This window comes from Microtus pennsylvanicus, chromosome 10 (assembly GCF_037038515.1).
Source record: "Microtus pennsylvanicus isolate mMicPen1 chromosome 10, mMicPen1.hap1, whole genome shotgun sequence".
NCBI classification, from domain to species: domain Eukaryota; kingdom Metazoa; phylum Chordata; class Mammalia; order Rodentia; family Cricetidae; genus Microtus; species Microtus pennsylvanicus.
Genome location: NC_134588.1, coordinates 99,650,652 through 99,673,783, shown reverse-complemented (window position 1 = coordinate 99,673,783; position 23,132 = coordinate 99,650,652). Strand labels below are relative to the sequence as shown.

The 23,132-nt window shown below is 38.5% G+C and overlaps 1 protein-coding gene across 2 annotated transcripts in view; it reads left to right on the top strand.

The window, feature by feature from the left end:
- Wdr26 (WD repeat domain 26) overlaps positions 1-22,251 on the top strand; it is a 45,138-nt gene extending 22,887 nt beyond the window's left edge. For both annotated transcript variants that reach the window (XM_075989341.1, XM_075989340.1), the window contains exons 8-14: positions 5,042-5,182; positions 8,408-8,527; positions 10,604-10,749; positions 11,177-11,255; positions 12,235-12,364; positions 13,947-14,132; positions 17,744-22,251. In XM_075989341.1, coding sequence (XP_075845456.1) covers positions 5,042-5,182; positions 8,408-8,527; positions 10,604-10,749; positions 11,177-11,255; positions 12,235-12,364; positions 13,947-14,132; positions 17,744-17,769 — 828 coding nt within the window. In that variant the 3' untranslated portion in view covers positions 17,770-22,251. The remainder of the gene's footprint in view (positions 1-5,041; positions 5,183-8,407; positions 8,528-10,603; positions 10,750-11,176; positions 11,256-12,234; positions 12,365-13,946; positions 14,133-17,743) is intronic.
- The last annotated feature ends 881 nt before the right edge of the window (positions 22,252-23,132 follow it).

Genomic DNA, 23,132 nt, shown 5'->3' with positions numbered 1-23,132 from the left:
ATACAAATGGGGACACAAGAAAGACATTATGGTAGAAAAGGAGTGTGACTTGACACCTTCGTTAAATAAAATAGACGTATTTTTAGTGATGGCAAAGAGTCACAAATTACACTAGAAAGAGTCTGGGATGAACACATGACCTTTGAATTTTGAGGGGTTTTGTTAAGTTTGTTTTGCTAGGAGTTGTGGGTGAGGTTCCCACTTTATTTAGCCAGTATAAAATGCCTATTGTGTGTTAATTTTTTTTAATCTAGGCAACTAAGCATATGATAATAAACCCTGATGATTCTATAATGGACGCTGTAGGAGCTCAGAAGAGATCTCGCTACATCTAGAAAGCTAAGGAAAGTAAGAAAAGAATTTAGGTGAAAGATCAAAGAGCTGCTTAGGTGAAACTGATTCAGAATATCCTAAGGCCATCTGGGAGAAGAGTGGAAGTTCAGGAGGTGAACCAATGAAGCAGATCTTCTGTATCTCTTGCTGAGGGGGTTAGACTTGATGTCAGTGTTTCCAGAATGGGTTTTCTTGAATACTGGGTGTGCAAAATATAATAGGGTTTTCTTTCTGTCTGTCTGTCTTTCTTTCTTTTTTTTTTTTTGGTAAAGGAATTTTTTTTCTTGGCCCTATTAATTTAGGAATGCAGAGTTAAGATTTAGATTCTAATCTGAAATGAGAAGGATGACTTTACAGATGGCCGTACTACAAAAAAAGTCCCCTGAGACTGGTGAACTCTTGACATAATGGTGCTTTTGTTATGTCAAATACTATTTAAGAAAAGTTGACTGCACTTTTTTCCCCCTCTTTATCCGTCCTTCCTTCCTTCCTTTCTTTCTTTTCTTTCTTTCTAAAGACAATAGTTTTATTTAAGCCCTAATTGTCCTTTGTAACACAAATTCTAATTGGTCTTAATAAAAATAAAAAAAAAAAAACCCTAGTCAGATATACGAGTTAATGCTGAAGATCAGAGAAGCAGCAACTAGAGAGTTCTTCTTTTACCTCTACAAATGGTCAGACCCAGGGGGAGGGGGCGATCCTGTCCTCAGACTGCTTCTCCAGACTGCATCTGTCTTCAGCAAATCTCAGACTGGACTGCACTCCTTCCCTTATTTCTCTCTGCCCATCACTCCTGTCTCCACCTCCCTAGTTCTGGGGTTAAAGACCTGTGATCTCAAGTGCTGGGATCACCTTTGTGTGAACTATGTTTCTCTTTTAGACAGATTCAATCTTCTGTAACCCAGAGTGGCCCTGAACTAACAGATCTCCTGTCTCTGCCTCCTGAGTGCTGGGATCAAAGGGGTGCGCCACCACCTCCCGGCTTGAATATGTATTTTTTAATGCCCATTTTTTTTTTAAAGGAACTTCTTTTTTTTTAATATTTATTTATTATGTATACAATATTTTGTCTGTGTGTATGCCTGAAGGCCAGAAGAGGGCACTAGACCTCTTTACAGATGGTTGTGAGCCACCATGTGGTTGCTGGGAATTGAACTCAGGAGCTTTGGAAGAGCAGGCAATGCTCTTAACCACTGAGCCATCTCTCCAGCCCCCCATTTTTGTTATTTGTTTTGTTTAAACTGGATTCCAGGGTGAATTAGAATTCATGATCTTTCTGCTCTGCTTCCCCAATGCTGGTATTAGTGTGTAGAAAAAAAGAATTTAAGATTTCGTTGCTGTTGTTTTTAATATATGAGTATTTTGCCCAGCGTGTGTGTCTGTGCCCCTGGTACCTGTGGAGACCAGAAAAGGGCGTTGGGTCCCATGGAGCTAGAGTTAGATAGTTGTGAGTTGCCCTATTGGTGCTGGGAATCAAACGAAGTCTGTTGTGTGTTGTTTTACTCTCTTGTATTTTTGTGGGGCCCGCCACCCAGCTCCCAAATAAATCACACATGGAGGCTTATTCTTAGTTAGGCTTGTTAGTTTGGCTTGTTTCTTGCCAACTTTTCTTAGCTTATCACAATTACTTTTTGCCTCTGGGCTTTTCTTTCTCTCTTTCTGTATACCTTTCTTTCCTTCTTAATCTGTGACTGGCTAGGTAGGTGCCTGGCTCCAGATGTCCTCCTCTCCTTGTTCTCTTGTTGCTCCTCTCCTTTTATACTCTCTGCCTGCCAGCCCTGCCTATGCTTGCTTCTGCCTTGCTATTGGCCGTTCATTTCTTTATTATGACTGTCAGGTGTTTTAGATAGGCAAAGAATCACAGCTTCACAGTCACTCAAATGCAGCATAAACAAAAGCAACACACCTGTTAGGAGTCCTGTGGAAGAGCAGTATCTTTATGATGTATGGAGTTCATTCTTATTGAGGTATATAAAATAATTGGGTTTTTTTTTCCTTCCTCTTCTGTATCTCTTCCCCCACCCTCCTGTAGTTTTTTTGAGACAGGATCTTGCTGTGTAGCCCAGCAGACCTTTAACTTCTTTATCTAAGAAGTCTTCTTTATGGTCTTTATGGTCTTTATTTACGGTCTTCTTTATCTAAGCTCTCCAGTATGGACAAAGCAGTCTTGTTCAGACAATCAGTTTTCTGGATAAGTATTTCTAACGGAATTTATTGTCAATTTAGAAGAAAATCTTTGTGTTCCTCTGGAGTATTGTTTTGTTAAAATTTTAAAAGATATAAAATTATGCAAGCCATTTTGACCTTTTATTGTTGATCTGATACAGGTACTCAACAAAGATGAATCAGTAGTTGCATTGTTAATGTACTGTCATAAAAGGTTTTAGTCCTATGAATAAATAGCATAATAAGCAAGCCATAGTTACGTTTCTGAAGCCAGGAGGTTTCAATTTTATCAGACTAGTTTAAGACCTGTTTATAGGTTCTTAGAGGTCATCGCTAGTGGACTTAATTTAGGCTTAAATTTAGGCTCAAGGGGCTAGAGAGGCTACTCAGTATTTAAGAACACTTCCTGTTCTTCCAGAGGACCTCAGTTCTGCTCTCAGCCCTAATATCCAGGCTATTCCGGCCACTCCAAACTACACGTAACTCCAGCTCCAGGGGACCTACTCTCTCAAGGCCTCTGCAGGAACATACCCAACCCCCTACACACATAAAAACACATAAATAAGACTTTTTAAGTTATGCTCAGTACATCTCTAGTTGAATATCTAAAACATATTATTAGATTTTTGGTTTTTCAAGACAGGGTTTCTGTGTATAACAGCCCTGACTGTCCTGGAACTTGCTTTATAGACCAGACTGGCCTCAGACTCACAGAGATCCTCCTGCTTCTGCTTCCTGAGTGCTGGGATTAAAGGCACGCACTCCCACTGCCTGGTAATTAGGTTTTTCAAAATTTCTCTGCTTTTCACTTAAACCAGAAATCTGGAGTTTGTCCTCCACGCCACCCTAAGTGCTGGGGATTGGACCTAGTATACATGCTAGCTGGAATTTTAACTTGCATTTTTATCTCTAAAGTGTCTTCATCGCATCTCTTTAGTTCTGATAGGTGGATTTTTTTTGCATGTTACATGTTTCTTGAGTCTTCCTTCTGATTCATCTTCAGCATTGTTGTTCCCATCTCTTGCTAAACTTAATATTTTATTAGATATTCCCTAGACTGGCTTGACGTTTCCCTCTGGATAAACCAAATCATTAGCGTGAAGTAACCATGTCACCTCTTCCAGTCTTGTCTCTTACACATTTGCAGTATATAGTTCAGCCCTTGGAGCATAGTCCTTTGAGTCAGGAAGCCCAAATGAAAATTCTTCCCCTATAGATTTCATTTATTTATCGTATATACAGTGTTCTGCCTGCATGTATTTTTCAGGCCAGAAGAGGGCACCAGATCTCATTACTGATGGTTGTGAATCACCATGTAGTTATTGGGAATTGAACTCAGAGCCTCTGGAAGAACAGCCAGTGCTCTGCTGAGCCATCTCTCCAGCCCCACAGACAGATTTTTTTTAATGTTACTAAAACTTAGTTTGCTCCCTAGGATAGATCGTTCTTAATAATATTGTGTTAATAATATTATAAAAGGCTTAATAAGCATTCGGTGAATATCCGTAAGTAGTATTGATATTGGTTTGTTAGTGGAAACATATTATGATACAGTCAGTTTTTTAAATAATATTAGACAGCAAATGGCCCAGGAATTCTTCTGCTATGTATATATTTAAGAGTAATATTAACATGTCCACAGAAAAGCACATACATATTTTTAGTGGACTTTTTGTTCTTTTGCTTTTATTTGTTTGTTTTGTTTGTTTGAGACAGAGTTTCTCTATGTAACAGTTCTAGCTGTCCTGGAACTCGCTTTGTAGACCAGATTGGCTCAAACTCACAGATATCTATCTGCCTCTTCCTTCCAAGTGCTGGGATTAAAGGCATGTACCACCACCACCTATCTGCTGTTTTATTCTTAATATTTAAAAAGGTAGAAACCAAATAGAGAAAATATATACTGTGTCATGCATGAAGCATAGAGACTTTGGAATGAATGAAATAAACCAACTACAAGAGACTGTATTATATTTAATTTCATTTATATGGAATGCCCAGACTATACAAATCAATAAAAATAAAGTAGTGGTCTCTGGGAACTGCAGGGAGAGAATTGATTACCAATAGATAGGGAATTTCTTTGGGAGGGGGTGATAAAAACATTACAGAATTAGAACCTTAGGCTATAAACTGTAAAGTTTATAACCTCTTACACGCTGTTCCACAAGCCTGTGGATCTACATCAACTGTTGAACTGTATAACCTGAAAATGTTTATTCTGTGCTGTTATGTGTCTGTGAAGTTATTCGAGATAGCTTTTGGTGGGCACATCTACTTTCAGTTTCTTTCAAGTTCCCTAAGGACAATTCCTGTGACAGTTTCATGTTTCTATCTAGTATATAATATGCTCTGTATAGTAGGTAATTAATAGGTGTCAACGAATCTCTATGAAGCAAGCTGCCTGAGCTTAGTTAATCCGTATTGACACAGAAACTTCACAGAATAAACAATACTATCAGTGTAGCTCTTTATACTTTAAATTCTTGTGCTAGCAAACGGTAGCTTTTAGTTAACTAAGTTGTCTTTTTCTTTTTTATAGGATACACACCTGCTAAAGCTGCTTAAAACATTAGAAGGACATGCGTATGGTGTTTCTTATATTGCATGGAGTCCAGATGACAACTATCTTGTTGCTTGTGGACCAGATGACTGCTCTGAGCTTTGGCTTTGGAATGTACAAGTGAGCAAGTTCTATCCTTGGTTTAAGTCCAGCATAATCTTAACACACATTTGTTAAAACTTTATTCTTAGCCAGGCAGTGGTGGCACACAGCTTTAATCTCAGCACTTGGGAGGCAGGAGCAGGTGGATCTCTGAGATCAAGACCAACGTGGTCAACAAAGCAAATTCCAGGGCAACCAGGGCTACACAGAAACTCTTTGTCTCAGAAAGGGGGAAAAAATAAAAAACAGTATTAGAAATTAAAAATATTTTTACAACAGAACCATTTAAACTAAATTACTGAAACATGTCTCTTGTAAGTTATAGTGCTTCAAATGTTTAGAACTCAGCTGTTAAGATTTATAAATTTACTTGCTTTGTAGACAATGCTGGCCTTGAACTCACAGAGTGCTGGGACCAAAAAGACGTGTACCACCATGCTCGGCTTTGCCCTAACTTTTGAAGAGAAATTTCAAATGTTGAAAATTTGAGAGGCTGAAGGGATAGCTCAGTGGCTAAGAGCACATACTGCTCTTTCAGGAGACCAGAGTTTGGTTCCCAGCACCAAAATCAAGCACCATACAAATACCTATAACTCCAGCTCTGGGAAATAAAAATCTTAAAGAAAAAAAAAGAGAGAAATGGTGAAGCCAAACATAGTGTCTCAAACCTATAATCCTTCATCTATTAGGAGGCTAAGGCAGGAAATACCAAGATAAGGTGAGTCCCGGGTGACCTATAGAGTGAGTGGTCCGGCTTGGGAATCAGAAAAGTTGAGAAATGGTATAGCTGCGTGTAATATTACTTGTCTGTAATCCTGTTATTTGAGAGAAAGGTGGGGGATTGAGAGTTCAAAGTCATCCTCAGCTATGTAGCAAGTTAGAGACCAGTATGTTTCCCAAAAGCAGAAAAGGAAATGGTGGGTCATATATGCCCACCACCCTGGATTTGATAGTTGTTGTTATGTTTGTGATATTTGTGTACACAGTGAACATAAATACACAAACAGAAACACTTAAACATCAGAGCCAAAGTATTTGAATGTAAATTACAGACATGTTTAATTCTTAAATATTCAAGTATGTATCCTCAAAAATAACATTATCCTTCATGACATTATTTTATTTTATTTTTTTTTAATATCTATTTATTTATTATGTATACAATATTCTGTCTGCATGTATGTCTGCAGGCCACAGGAGGGCACCAGACCTCATTACAGATGGTTGTGAGCCACCATGTGGTTGCCGGGAATTGAACTCAGGACCTTTGGAAGAGCAGGCAATGCTCTTAACCACTGAGCCATCTCTCCAGCCCCCATGACATTATTTTATGTGTGTAAATGTTTTGCTTGCATGTATGTATGTGCATTACTTGTGTGACTGGTGCCTGTGAGGTTGGAGAAGGCATCAGATTGATGGTAGGGAATCACGATGAGGGCGCTAAGAATCAAATCCTGATCCTCTGGAAGAGCAATAAGCTCTCTCAACTGCTGAGCCATCTCTCCAGCCCTTATTTTTTTTTTCATACCTAACCCACATCTCATTTTGTTCCAAAAATGTCTTTTATTATCAAGCTAGCGATTAACCACTGTTGTATTTGTAACTGGGTTTAGGAAAATGGCAAAGCATAGAATTAAATAGGAATAAAATATAGATTAAAGTGGATCTGATCTAAAAGACTTTCTTCTTCTTCTTTTCTATTAAAGCTTCTTTTTCTTCCTCCTAAGCATATACAACCTTACTAGAGACACAGTGACTAATACTTGTGTGGTCTTGAGTCAGATTTTAGTTCCTGGGTGTTAAATCATGTTTATGTTTAACTGCCATTATGCACTACTTGATAAGTTGAGGCCTTTTCTAGTACGGTTGTCTTTTAAGAAGTCCAAAAGCTATTTCTGTTGAAATTGAGATAGATTTCTAATCTAATGACCTCATACTCACAGTTCTGTGCAAAATAGAAGAAAGACATTGCTGCCTTAGAACTTACTGTGTTAACATATTTGTTAAAAGTAAACACCCAATTTGGGTGCTTTTGTATTTGCATTTAAACTTTTAGCTGTACAGGTGAAGTGACTAAAACGGTAATTAAATAGCTGAGACTTAGGAGTTTGGGGAAGGATTTAGATGTTGAATTGTTTTTTGTTCCTCTCACGTAAGGGAGACATCTAGCTTTCTATTTTGTGCCTCTTGTGCCTTTTTCACTTGGCCCCAGGTTCCTAATTATACCCTTTGTTTTCACTCTTTGATTTTTACTTTTGATTGCCCATTTCTCACAGGAAAATTATGCCCATGTACTTTTTTTATACCAAGGGCAGCTTTACCTCTCAGATCCTGTTTCTAATCCCTCAACAAAATGGAACAAGACTAGATTAAATGGTATGTGTCATGTCACCTAAGTTGAATAACTTAGAACGTGTAACAGGAGGATGGCTGAGGTTTCGGCACTAAACAAGCTTGATGAGTTGGAAGCACTGTAGAATGCTATGCTAAACAGTACAGAGATTATTTCTGTGCTCTGCTTTTAATTGAAGTAAAATTACATATTAGAAAAAAGTTTTTTTTCATTTTCCCTGCATTATTATGAGCATTTGAGTATGATATTTATCAAAATTATAATTGCCCTTTGTGGTTTAGAGGGCATAGTCTTACTACCTATTAATTGTGTTCTTAAAGAATTATTAATTGCATTAACTTTAGCTTTAGGATAAAATTCATAAAGAATTTTGGACTGAGAAGCTCAGAAGAATTAGCTTTGTGGCTTTGGGCTTTTCATTGTCCTGATTGTGGAAAATTACATGTTTAATTCTTTTTTTGGGGGGGGGGGCGGTTCGAGACAGGGTTTCTCTGTGGCTTTGGTGCCGGTCCCAGAACTAGCTCTTGTAGACCAGGCTGGCCTCGAACTCCCAGAGATCCGCCTGCCTCTGCCTCCCAAGTGCTGGGATTAAAGGCGTGCGCCACTACCACCCAGCATGTTTAATTCTTTTAAGATGAGAAGATTATTAGAGCTTATTGCATCTGAACTTTTAATTTTTGAGTGTTGTAGCCTTATTTTTTGGTGAGGGCATTAAAAATAGCCGTCTTTCTGAATAGGACTGGTACCTTAGCAATATACCCAGTCACCTTCCATTCTTCTGGCTCCCTTCTAAGAATCCTTACCCCTTTCTTTTTCCTTCCTCTTCCCCTCCTTTCCTTTCAAGCCTTAAACATCTTGAGCATCTTATCCACAGTTTTATTTCCTTATAGACGGGAGAATTAAGAACAAAAATGAGCCAATCTCATGAAGACAGTTTGACCAGTGTAGCCTGGAATCCAGATGGGAAACGCTTTGTGACTGGAGGTCAGCGCGGGCAGTTCTATCAGTGTGTAAGTATTGAGTGCCTCCTCATCAGGGTATGCCTATTTTAAAAGTCAATTGAACTGTTTGCTTAATGATTTTTAAAATTTACAGTTGCTGGGCATGATGGGACAAACATTAAATTACATAGTAGAGGCAGGCAGATCTCTTAAGTTCTACAGGCTAGCCAAGGTTACATAGTAAGACCCATCTCAAAAAAAAAAAAAACAAAAAGATTTAAATAAAATGAAGGTTCACTTGACACATAGAATATGAAAACCTACTTACCATCCTCTTACGAGTATTTAATAGAATTTTTATTACTTCTCTCTACTTTTAAAACCATTTCTGGTACTCATAAAAAGTGTAAAATTACCTGGGCATGGTGGCTGTTGTCCTAGCACTTGGGAGGCAGTGGCAGGTGGATCTCTTGAGTTTTTGGCCAACCAGGACTATATAGTGAGACTGTGTCACAGAAAAAAAAAATGTACTAATTTATAGGACTGGAAAATTCAGCAATTACTTTTGAGTGAGGTTAGGCCTTTGTAAGAAAAACGGTGCCAGCCAAGCATGGTATGGGAAGCTGAGGTGGGAATATTGTCAAGAGTTAACAAGTATCCTGGGAGCTGGGCAGTGTGGCACACGCCTTTAATCCCAGCACTTGGGAGGCCAGACAGGTGTATCTCTGAGTTCAAGGCCAGCCTAGTCTGCAGAGCAAGTTTCAGGACAGGCTCCAAAACTACATAGAAACTGTCTCGAAAAACCAAAAGAAAAATGAAAAAAATAAATAGCCTGGGTTCTAGTGAGTTAGAGACCAGCCTGGACTGGAAAGTGAGACCACTGTCTCCAGAAACAGTTAACAGTGCTGTAGAGTTGAGGATGTAGCTCATCACAAATGGGGCATGGTGGCACATACTAATTGTAGCACTTGGGAGGTAGAAACAATAGGATCATAAGTCCAAGGTCCTCCTTGGCTTTGTGATCAGCCCCGGATATAGGAGACCCAGTGTGGAATAACAGCAAACCCACAAGAAGGTTGAATTTCATGAATCGCCCAAGCCGAAGTATCTGAGGAATAGAAGTAATCAGTGTTGCGGCTGAAGCATGGCTCACAGCTGCTGAGCATGCAGTGCTCTTACAGGAGTCAAGTTGGGTTCCCAGCACCCATGTTGAGTGGTTCACAACCACTCTTGCTGCTGTCAGAGGATCCAATGCCCCCCCTTTCTGGCTTCTGTGGGTAGCTATACACATGTGCACCTCACACAGACACACTTAATTTTAAAAAATAAACCCTTTTTAAAAAACGTGATGGGTACTGACAGTTTTTCAGTGATTAAATCTTATGGTCAATAGCTGCTGTGTTGATTGAGATTTTGATATCAGTTTTGAGTCTGGGTCACCATGTAGCCCTGGCTATCCAATCATTCCAAGTAGACCAGACTAACCCCAAACTCACAAAGTTCCTCCTACACATGCTTACAGATGCTGGGATTAAAGGCGTGTGCCACCACACCTGGCAATTGCAAATTATTTGATTAAATTAAGGTAAATGGTCCTAAGACATACAAATGCAGTGTCCCTAAGCTTTGTCTAGGGCCCACATGTCACACCTGTCTCTTCTCACAGGGTCCTAGTAGATGTTTTCATATCTTTTCCCCCAGTGCATCACTTCAGTTGGGTGTTTATTTAGATAAACTGTCTGTAGTTGACCTCTACGGAATAAAACACATTTTACTAGGCTGTGCAGTAGGCTTCATTTTTTCTGGGTAGGTCAGGGCAGCTCACTGACAATTTAATACCTCCCTGGGTAGGTATTACAAGCTGCCCCTTTCTAGTAAAATGAACCTTACGGAATTCATTGTGGTTTATTCTAATAGGTTATAAGCTATTCCTGCTTCTCTTTTTGTCACATCCCAGCTTCGTCAGAGTACAGTGTTTACAGGTCTATATGTAGTCAAACTCTCCTAAGTTAAAATACTTGTAGAGTAGTTTGACTAGATCAGCCTCAGACAAAAACAAAACTATTTTCATAAGTCATTGTCAAGTATTTACATTTGGTTTACTTTCTGAGTGGTGGTGTTTTTTTGTTTTGTTTCCCTGCTTAGGACCTGGATGGAAATCTTTTGGACTCCTGGGAGGGGGTGAGAGTGCAATGCCTATGGTGCTTGAGTGACGGCAAGACTGTACTGGCTTCTGACACCCACCAGAGAATCCGGGGCTACAACTTTGAGGACCTTACAGATAGGAACATGTAACTATTATTTTGTTTCCAGTAGAAATGGTCTAATTTAGCAGGGTGCAGTGCTAGGCACTCCTTTAATCCCATCACTCAGGAGGCAGAGGCCAGCCAGTCTGTTGAGGTCAAGGCCAACCTGGTCAACAGAGCAAGTTTCTGGGATAGCCAGGGCTACACAGAGAAACCCTGTCTTGAACCTCCCCCCCTCGGAAAAAAGGGGGGAAGAATAGTCTAATTTATACGAAAATGTGTATATAGTTGGGATTTTGTTTATTTTTTTTATTGGTGATTTGAATAATTGTTATGGGGTACTTATTAACTCATTCTTACTGACACGTATGTAAGGCAAAAGTGTCATTTAAGCTAAAATAGTTTATAGTGTCATAATTTGAAGTTCTTGACTCTTCATTTGCTTTTCCTGAAAAATTATTTCTGATTACAGAGTACAAGAAGATCATCCTATTATGTCATTTACAATTTCAAAAAATGGCCGATTAGCTTTGTTAAATGTAGCAACTCAGGTATGGTTTGGTTTTTTTGTTTTTTTTTTTTTTTACAACTTTCAGAAAAATTCAACTTAATGAAAATGTGCTTTTGTTGTTTTTAGTCTAGCTGGTAATGTATGTGTTTAATGCTTAATTTGTAGGAATAAGCTATAAGTTTATTGAAATAATAGCATTTTGCACAAATAGAAAATAAAAAGGTTCCAGTGGGCAAAGGAATATTCACAAATTATTGTTAAAGAGTCTAGTCTATTGAGGCTGGGTGTAGAGCCCGCACCATTAATCCCAGCACTTAGAAAGCAGAATAGAATAGTCAGTCTCGGAATTTAAGAGTGCTTCCAAGCCATTGAACTAGCTCAGTGTTTCTTACCTATGGGTCAAGACCCTTTTGGGGTTGAATGATCCTTCACAAGGGTCACTTATTAGATATCCTGCATATCAGATATTTATATTGCGATTCATAACAGTAACAAAATTACAGTTATGAAGTAGCAATGAAAATAATTTTATGGTTAGGGTCACCACAACATGAGGCACTATATTAGAAGACCCTAGGCTAGATTGTCTGCCTTTTAATAAATAAATAAATAAAAAACTACCAAGCTTCATGATATCATACATGTCTGAACTCCTAAAAATAAAAACTTGAGGGTGGGATATAGTGGGGAACACCTTTTGTCCTAGCATACAGGAGGCAGAGCAGGCAAATCTCTGAATTTGAGGCTAGCCTGGTTTACAGAGCAAGTTCTAGGACAGCCAGGGCTACACAGAGGAACCTGGTCTCAAAAACAAAAAAGCACAGCGCACAAACCTAGGAGGATCTATCAGCTCCAGGCTGTCCTAGAGTATTAAGTGGGAGTATTTGGTGGGATTGTCTTTTTAAAAACATAAATAAATAAATATATAAATAAATAAAGTCACAGACAGGAGGCAGAACTAGCCCTATCTTTAAAAAAAAGCAACAAAAACTTCTTTTTTTTTTTCTTTTCCCCTGCAGGGAGTTCATTTATGGGACTTGCAAGACAGAGTTTTAGTAAGGAAATACCAAGGTGTTACCCAAGGGTTTTATACAATCCATTCATGTTTTGGAGGCCATAATGAAGACTTCATCGCTAGTGGCAGTGAAGGTAAAGTTGGTGTCGCTGTTCGCTCACTGCGTAGGTGAATTTAATGTCTGTGGTTCTCCCAGTTTATCAGCAGGTGTCAGAAGATTACGGTTTTTAGTAGATTATCGACTATATTCTTCTTAATGTTACCTTTTGGGGAATGGCTTGAATCCTTGATGTTTTGTTTTGGTTTTGATTGTTCATTTTTCCTTATGTTGCTGGTGATGGAACCCAGGGTCTTAAGCTGCTAGTGTTCTGTGCCTGTTACAGATTAGTGGAACCTGTCCTAATCATGTTTTAGACATGCGTTTGATGTTTGAATCAAGTCAGAATTTACTTAAATCGCCGGGCGGTGGTGGCGCACGCCTTTAATCCCAGCACTCGGGAGGCAGAGGCAGGCGATCTCTGTGAGTTCGAGACCAGCCTGGTCTACAAGAGCTAGTTTCAGGACAGGCTCAAAAACCACAGAGAAACCCTGTCTCGAAAAACCAAAAAAAAAAAAAATTTACTTAAATCATTATACCTTTATAATAATTGGTTTTCAAAGGTCGGAAAAGTCAGGCTTGCTGGTCATAGTGGCACATGCCTTTAATCCTAGCACTCAAGAGAGATGGAGGCAGAAACAAGTGGATTTCTGTGAGTTTGAGGCCAGCCAAGTCTACAATAGTGAGTTTCAGGACAGCCAGGACAATATAGAGAGATCTGTCTCCAAAAACCACAAGTTGGTTATTATGATTTACCTATATTTCAACAGAATAATTATTTCTATCAAGGCAATGGAAAATAATAATGGTTTCTTTTTAAAAGATAGTATGTGTGTCTGAGCAACACATTTATGCTGACAGTTGTTATGGTGTTTCAGAAAAACTCAAATTACAATTTTCTTTCTAGTAAACTTGGTTTGTAGATGACAAATACCTGTGTTTTAGATAAACGTGTGCCTGAACAGCAAAGTAGAGAGATTAGTTTTCCATTATTTCAGATTACTTGAGTCACTGTCTCTACAGTGTGGGAGAAGCAGAGTACCCACCTCCTAGCATGAGGAAGATTTCATTACATACATAAAGTACTTTGTAAGCTCCCAATAAAGGTTTTCCTCTAATGGTTGCAGTTTTCCAGTTTGGATACCTCGTTTCTCTGTCATCTCCACAGAGTACATCATCATCTCTATTCTGGGCTGGTTTGTGCTCACATACCTTATTTGTATCTGGAGTTGTTCTGTTAACAAATGTCATGTATAGGTCTGGACAGTTGGGAGGTTGGGAGCCACCTTACACGGGTGCTTGGGAACTGAACTCTAGTCCTCTACAAGAGCAGCAAGCATTAACTGCTGAGCCATCTTGCCCCAGGTTGTGATTAGCATTAGTCACAAATGAACAGACTACTCCAAGTAGCTATTTTTGTGGCTTCAGAGCTAGGTACCTTGAATAGGAAGAAAAAAATTATAATGTATTAACATGGCTTTTCACAGAAGTTATTAAACTATTTTATTTTTTCCTCCCTTTAAGATATAATATTGAAGAATCATGTTGTGTGTGTGGTAAATGGTAATTCTTTTGATGACGTGGCTCTCTAACACTTCTCTGAATTGCTCTACATTTAGATCACAAGGTTTACATCTGGCACAAACGAAGTGAACTGCCAATTGCAGAACTGACAGGGCACACGCGCACAGTTAATTGTGTTAGCTGGAACCCACAGATCCCATCTATGATGGCCAGTGCGTCAGATGATGGCACTGTTAGAATATGGGGACCAGCACCTTTTCTAGACCACCAGAATATTGAAGGTAAGGCACACAGTCAAATACTGCTGAGTGACAGTACTTTTAAATAGTAGCTTAAATGTAGAATATGCCTTTTTTTTTAATTTCACCTTTTCACTTTATAAAAAGAATTTGAAAAATCTAAGTAAGTTTTATTTGTTGTTTTTGGCTAGACAACGAAGAAAGTAAGCTACAATGTACTTCCTCGTTTGCATCAAGTTAGCTGTAGTATACTTTAGAATTTGGGGGCTTAAGAGATGGGAACATGCTAAGTGTTAGCCCCATAAGTATGGGGACTTAAGTTTGGATCCCCAAACCCATGTAATGTTGGTGTATAGTAGTGTGAGTCTATAATCCCTTTGCTTTTATGGAACATGGTAGGTGGACACATAGGAGAATCGCCAGAAGCTGCTAGGCCAGCTAGGCAGACATGTACAGCAGAGAACAAGGGAGATTGTTTCTCGGTGGAAGGCAAGGACTGACACTCAAGGTTGTCCTCTGACATCCACACATCTTGCACCTGCAGGTATACACTTGCATGCACATACAGATTTTATTAAAGTGATGTTTCATCTTACTGTGTAAATGTGATATATATTATATGAAATGTTTTATGTACTTGAACTAAACAATTATAAATTCTGAAAAACTTTCATTTTATTGATCATCATTTTTGGGTTTTACTAATATGTTAGCACCGTATAGCATACTAACATTAACTATGTCTTATGGCGAAGGAGAGAAGGAACTAAAATTTCTGTGCTGCCCATGTGCCAAGTAGCATGTTCAGTGTATATTTGCTCTCTGTGTGTTCATGGTCTTGTAAGAGGAACATTTTTACTTTCATTTTATAGGGAAGGAACCAAAATATGGCAGATCTCATTAATTTGTTGAATGCTGCATTTTGGCAAGTCTAGGTCTGGAAGGTTTTTCCCACCACCTTGATACTTGATGAAGAAAGCCATAAAGCTAACAGATGAGGATCAATTCTTGATGAAATATAATAATACTAGAGAGAATAAGATACTTTATGTAAATGTCCTTTTTTCACTCAAAGAAAACAAGTAAACTGTCTCATTTAGAGGGAAACACTTAGAGATTGTTTTGTTCAGTATGTTCCACCAAATGATTGTTATTGTTTTGTTTTTCTCGTGTGTGTGCCCGTGCTACCTGATGTGCATGTTGAACAGAACGACAGTCCTCTGCCAGAGCAACAAATGCTTCTAACTGCTAAAGCCATCTAGCTCTTCCAACCTCCCACCTAAACGATTTAGGAAGAAAAACATTTAACAGTTTCAACTAATGATTTTCATTGGAGGGAAGTTAGCTTTTTTTAATTTTTTTTTTTAATGACAGAGATGAAGCCAGCACACGCCTTTAATCCCAGCACTTGGGAGGCGGCAGAGGCAGACGGGCCTCTTAAATTTGAGTGAGGCTAGCTGATCACAGAACAAATTATGATCTTCGGACATCTGCATCTGCAGTTATCTGTACTTCTGTATTTTATTTATTAGTCGGTGAGAATGTGATTGGAAGAAGTAGGACAGGAGTTGTCTACACAGCAGCTTCATCTCATAAGCAGTGCTGGCAGCAGCACAGTGGGATAAGAGTTGCACTTTGCACTTTGTGACTTCAGTGGGTGTGCCAGATCAGGACCAATGTTCATTATGTTCATTATGCCACACCACATAGGTCTGACCCTACAGATATGGTCATTCTCATTTCAAATAAAAGAAGTACTTTTTGAGAATATCCCTTGTGGTCTTTTTCCACATACAAACGAAACATTTTTCTATACCTTTTTAGAATAGGAATTTGGAAGTATAAGTGGCTTAAAAATAACATTCAAAGAATGTAGTCTAAGGTTATATGTCATTTAAATACTTAACTCAAAACCATATATCTATGATATAAAAAGTTTGTACGTTTGTTGGGTACAGGAAGGTGGTGGGTACACGTCTATGTTGAATCAGTGGGACTGCTTGCTGGAATTGGTATCCTTCCCCCATATGGGTTCTGTTGATTGAGCTCAGGTCTTCAAGTTTACCAGCAAGAGCTTTTACCTGTGGTGCCATCTTATTTGTTCTTAAATTTGTCTTTGTGTGTTACGGATTTTTTTGCCTGAATGTGAATCTGAACCACATGTGTGGTGCCCACAGAGGCCAGAAGAGGCTGTCTGATTCCCCAGGAATGGAGTTAGAAACTTTTAAAATACCATTGTGTGTGTTGTGGGAATCGAACCAGGGCCCTCTGAAAGGACGGACATTGTTTTTTAACTGCTGAGCCATCACTCTACCTCCTGGCTTAATTTCTAATCTTTTGTAATGAGTTACAAGATTGATTGCCTTAGTTACTTTCTGGGTTTTGTTTGTGTGTGGGATGTATAAAATGAAATAGGATGAAATATTTATACATGCTATATAAGGTACATGAACCTTGAAAATGTATAGTAAATGAAACACACCAGAAACAAAAACATACAGACACACAATATGCTGTGATTGCATTTTATATTGAAGTGGTTTAAAAATAGGCCAATCCAGAGACTAGAGGAATATTTGGGGTTTTTTGTTTTTTGTTTTGTTTTAGATGGGGATTTGTGTGATTGCTACAAGATGGTAAAGTTGGTCTAAAATTGTGTGCTGCTGTTATATAAGTTATCAATATATTAAAACTAGCCGGGCTATGGTGGCACACACCTTTAATCCCAGCACTCGGGAGGCAGAGGCAGGCAGATCTCTGTGAGGTCAAGACCAGCCTGGTCTACAGAGCTAGTTCCAGGACAGGAACCAAAGCCACAGCGAAACCCTGTCTCGAAAAACCAAAATAAATAAAAAAATATTATATATATAAACTAGTAAGTACTTAAATGAGTATATTGTTATGGTATGTGAACTCTATCTTAATACAGGTCATATATACACCGCTCCCAAATGGAGCTGGGTGATGCCGGAGACCTCAGACTTTAGCAGCTAAAGGGATTGAATACATAATGTGTGCAGCTCTGCCTTGTATTATCAGTTTTCTTTCATTGTTCTTGTTGTAAACTAGCAGAATTTTTTTATCCCAATTATCTATTTCAAGGTTAATTTTAAAAATAGGGAATTCTGCCTACGCCTTTAATCCCAGCACTCAGGAGGCAGAGGCAGGTGATCTCTTGAGCTCAAGGCCAGCCTGATCTACAAAGTGAGTTGCAGAACAGCCAGGGCTGTTACATAGAGAAATCCTGTCTTAAGAAAAGAAAAAAAAAAAAACAAAATAAATTAATAAATGAAATAAGGAATCTTGTCAGGCATGGTCATGCACACCTTTAATCTGGAGGCAAAGGCAGGTAGAACTCAAAGTTCAAAGCCAGCTAAAGCTACACAGTGAGATTGTCAAAAAGTAGCATAAAATTATAAAATTCTAATATTTTGTTCATCCCTTTTCTGTATTACTTCAAATAAGCATGAGGTTACATTTTAAGATATAACCTAAAACCTGAGGGAGATACATTAAGGACTACGAAAATATCAAGAATTTTTATTTATGTTATTTATTCTGCTGTTTATATACTAATACAGATTTTGAAACTTTCTAACTGGTATCTTTTTTTTCTTTTTCTCTCTGCACGTTTTCATCTTGTCTTCATTCAGAGGAATGCAGTAGCATGGATAGTTGATGGCGAATTGGAGCAGACGACTTCTGTTTAACTTAAAATTAGTCGTATTTTAATGGCTTGGGATTTGGTGCAAACAAACATGATTGATAGCTGGACAGACATGCTCGTCATGAAAAAAAGAACCATTTCTGAAGCCCGATTGGGGCCAAACATTTACACCTTGCTTCATAGTAACCAGTTGATGAAGCACGTCGTTAGAACGTTGTTGGACACCATGTTGAATTATTCCCCATCGGTTGTGAAGAACTGTGCTACATTCAGGCTTACCCATTGAACTCAGTATATATATATTTTTCCCTCCTGCCTTTTGTCTGGTGGGATACCATTCTTGTTGCTCTTCTGTGTAATGAAGTTCAAATGCTCGTTTGGAAACTTTATTTAACAGTTTAGAAGGCTTGATAGGAAGAGTTCATTAGTCTGAAGAGTATACATTGGACAGGAAAGAACTTCCTTTTGTTTCTTCAAATCTTTCCGCCTTATTTAGCTTGAGATCTTTGCAGCTTGGTTCATGGATTCTAGCCTTGCCCGTTGCGCAGTATATACTGATCAGATGATAAACAGTGAACTATGTCAAAAGCACTCTCAATATTACATTTGACAAAAAGTTTTGTACTTTTCACATAGCTTGTTGCCCCGTAAAAGGGTTAACAGCACAATTTTTTAAAAATAAATTAAGAAGTATTTATAGGATTAAAGTGACTTCATTTGTATACATTTGGAATCTAAACCAGCTTAAAAAGAGTTTCTTCTGTGACTCAGATATGCAGTGTGACTGATGCTCTTCTGGAGTACCACCTGAGATGGCATGGTCAGAGACTGCTCAGAAGGACATGGCACAGGAGAGCAGAGAGATACTTGGAAGGTTCCCCCCTTTTATTTTGTTCCCGAAGGGACATCAGTACCTGATGTTGAAGAAATTCAAGATTCAAAAGGAGAATTTTATAAATACACCAACATAAAAATCAGCCATCAGTCTAGGTTTTCAAGAAAGCTTGTTCCATGTTCTTCTGGTCTTGGTGTGATCTAGTAAAAGTAGAGATCAGAAGATAGGCTACTTTGGGAATTTATAGTGTAGTTGAGACTTAGAAGAATTCAGCAGGTTACAAACATAAATAAACTGGGATTAAAACCTCAGTCATTTCTTCTAGTTGCCCTTAATGCCCAACATATAGGGACACTGGAATTTAAAGAAGATTCCTTCTCAGCTTTTCAGATGTTGCCATACTGAACCTCATTCAAACTGGTGCTGTGGACAGTCTTTCCCTCTCTTCCCCCTTGTAGTTTAAGGGACGGTTTCCTTATGGGAACAAAGACTACTCATTTTGAAGATTACATCCAACGTCTGATGTTCACGGTGTTTTTGAACCCACAGCCACTGGCTCTAACAGTCTCCCTTGAAATGCCCTGTTGTCAGTAGAGGATAATAAGGGTGACCACAACTATTATTAGGAGAAGTGGAATCACTCCCAAAGTAAGATCCTGGTGAAGAAAAAAACATTTCGTACCAAGTTGCCCTTGAGGCTGAGCCAAATCTATGGCATTCTCATCATGATCATACCCTTCATAGCCCTAAGAGGAGAGAGGCTTGGATGGTAGAGGTCATGAGGGGTGGTAGCAGGGAGGAGAAAGTCAGGAAAAGGGAGAAGAAAACACATTTGGCCTTAAAATAGTGTTCATTCTCCCAAAGCCCACAGTAAGGAAATGGCAGATCGTAGTCGGCGATTATTTTATCAAATTGATGTGTAAAAAGGTTTCTTTAAAGTTCATTTTGCAGAGACCACCACTTTAGAAAATCAGAGAAATCCTGTTTTGATACTTCCAAGTTAAAATAGTATGTTACCTTTTATCTGGTACTTAATTTCCTGACTGAAGTTGCTTTTTACTTTAAGCTTGAATAAAAACTTTGATTTGTTAATGTATATAATTAAGTGGCAACTCCTCTTTACCTCAGTGCAGTTAAAACCGTATTTTGATTGATATACCCTGAAGCCATTAATACATACACCCCAGTCTCTACAGTAACAATCACTAACAAAATGTGGCAAACAACTCCACAGCTGTTTACAAATGTGGTTACATCGTCCTACATGGTACTTACGGAATATTCCCTGAGATCTGTGCCCACTCAGATTCTACACCAAGCCACACCTAGATCTGTCTTGAGTTCTCACAGTACTTCTGAAGTGCAGTTCAAAACACCTAGAAGTAAAAACGTGGACTGAAAGGGAGGGACATTTTACAAGACCATAACTCCTGTTAAAGTGGAGTTGCAACTATGCAAAGGTGTTCATAGCAGCTAGGTGAATTTGGTTGCCAGGTCTGCCCTAACTGGCAGTTTCCTGTATATACTGGTACTTCACTGTGCCAATTTGCTGTAAGCATCCGCTTCCTATATTTACCCTGAAGTGAACATGTGAGAAAGATGGTGAAGAAACCCTAGCTTTTATGATGGAAGAACCTAGTGGCAGGATTTTTCTAACCCTTAGCTATTAACTGAAATTTTCTGACAATGTGATAAACAACACAAAGGCTTAAGAGGGAACATTCTGTCAAGCCTGTCACAAGATACTAACCAATGTATAAACTGAAAAGTACCAATACTTTTTGCACATAGATCAAAATAGTGGAGAATTTTGGCTCCAAAAATCAGGTTAGTAGGCTCACTTCCATGTACTTAAAAATGTTTTTGTTGTTGTTAATGCATTGATTAAGGGCTAGAGCAAGAATGAAATTAAATGTCTTTTTCCTCTAAATAACTGGTTTTTAGTGGTAAAGTGTTGGATTTGGGAATCACTGAGGTTGGTGTGTGGGTGGTGAGCAAATGAATTAAGAGTGGGAGTTGGGAGATGACAGAGCTTCAGACTCGAGTTTCTATTTTCTTAGTATTCATGCCAGCTGTATTTCATTGCTCTTGCTGGCCAGATAGTCTAGTAATCCAGGTAAGTAGTTGAAGACAGGAAATTTTGTTTACAATGTCCCCATATATTGGCCCATTTTATTGGGTGGGAGAACAAAAAAGGAATTCTCTAACTATAAGTAATTAAAATAACCTGTTAAACCAAGAGCAATTTTATCACTATTTCCTTAGTCTGAGAAAATGCAAACTAATTCATCAAGGTCAGTGGTTAGGAGTGCTCTGCCTCAACTGGCGTTCTGTGGCATTAATAGAAAATTCTTCTTCCCCACCCCTCCCCACCTTGAAATCTTTTTTAGGACATTGGTTCCTGCAAACAAGAACTGACCCTCTGCCTCTCATTGGGTAAATGTATATCGCACATCTCTTGAAAGGGAACATATCCATGTCATTTACTTTACGGCAGAAGAATGGGGAGGAAAGAAGATAATCTGTCTTAATATCCTTTGTGTCCCAGTTTTCAAATATATATTAGTAATTTTACTTTAATGTGTCAGACTTCAGCAAATCTCCCTTTGTTTGCTGGCCAAAGCATTCCCTCCATTTTCGAAACCATAACTGATTTCACTTAAACTGCTAACTTACACTTCGACACTTTCTAAAAACAGGGTGAATTTAATCTAAACTTCGCAGTGTTGAGCTGTTGTTACAGTAGCTGCTCTAGAATTGAAAAAAACAATTGAAAAAAACCCATCCCCTATCTATTTAATCCAGACAGCCTGGGTTAATGAGATTAATCGTATAAAATTTTGTGTGTTTGAGAAAGAACTTGATTCATAAAATATCCTAGAAACAACTAGGTTGTCATTTTTACTGAAAGTGCACACGTAAAGTGCGCTCTTTAAGACTTGGTTAATACTTGTCTATTTTTATAAGAATGAAATTGTGTCCCATCTTTGGCTTAGACATTTACGTTATCAGGATCAATATGCTAAAATTAATCATAACATTCTTAGGCTCCGAGGGGGGAATGTTACTGGTCCCTTGAAAGTAAAAGAGCGAGAGTGTGTGTGGGTGTGTGGGTGACGTGTTGAGGGGAGGAGATCACAGAAGCTTGTAGTGCTTACAAACCAAGCTGTAGAGATCACATGAAGAACTCGGTGTTGCTCTGGAGATTTCTGAGCTATGAAGAGTGATATGGCATTGTGTGATGTAGCTCACACAGCTGTTGGTGTGGACTAACAGTTACTATGAACTGACAGATGTTTCCAGAGAATTGTGTTCTTAAACTTTGGGGTTTGCTTTTTTAACTGCCTCTCAGATTATATTTAGTAGTTTAAATTTCTTTATTATTTCATTAAAGTATAAAAACTTCAGGTCTCATATTTATTTTCACTTGTTCTACTAATTATTTACAAAACACCTTTTGGTTGACATTTATTTTATAAATGTGTGGTATATTAAATGTCTTTAAATTTTTTGTTTGGTTGAAATTACAGTAACTTAGATTTGCTTTATTGGGATTTTTAAATTTTATTTTAATTACACCTTTTCCATGTCAGTGCACAGCACTTGCCCAGTCCTTTGTATTCCCTTCTCTCAATTCAATAAACAGAATGAATAATTGATTCTTGTTGTATTAGTTTGCTGAACTGGTAGCCATATCTTGACTAGAGTTTGTGAGTGGAGCATAAGGAAACAATTGTTAGTGTTCTTGAAGAAGGCCATTGTGCAGCTAGTCATAGGTAAGGTTAGATCCCAGAATCTATACTAAAGCCATTGAGATAGCTCAGCAGGGCTTTTTCCAAGCCTGGTGACCTGAGTTTGGTTACTAAGGACGCACATGAAGACAGCCAACTCCTGCAACAATATGTTCCCGCCTCCCTCCCACCCCCAGAAATAAATAATAGGAGAAAATCTGTTTGTGTGTGCATGTATGGTACTGATAAACTGCTAATATACCCAGTGCTTAGTGTATTCCAGCCCCTAGAATAAACCACTTGATAATATAAGCACAGGTCTGTAAGGAGATGGTAATTCCCAGCTTACAGATGAGGATTTAACTGAGAATTAGTTTAGAGCTAATGCTTTCAGTCATACCATAGTCTCCCGTTAGTCTGCAGGTGGCCACTTTGGAAAAAAATCAAAATTTGTTAGTGTCATTAAAATTAAATGACATAAGATTTCAGGAGTTATCTATATAATTAAATACTTCGGTTTTCTAGAGTCTCCAGTCAAGTTACTTAGTATGTTAAAGCTGTGTCACTAATCTTAGAAGGGAACTAATAGTATCCCACCAGACATTGAACCGAGAATTGAAAAAAAAAAAATGTCTTTGAAGAGTGATTTAAGACTTAAAAGGGATAAAGCAGACTTCAGGGTCATCCTAGTAGTCTTCACAGCAAGTTCTAGGCTGGAGAGCTGGTTCAGAGGTTAGAACACTGGCTGCTCTTCCAGAAGATCCAGGTTCAAATTCTCAGCACCCACATGGCAGCTCACAAGTGTCCTT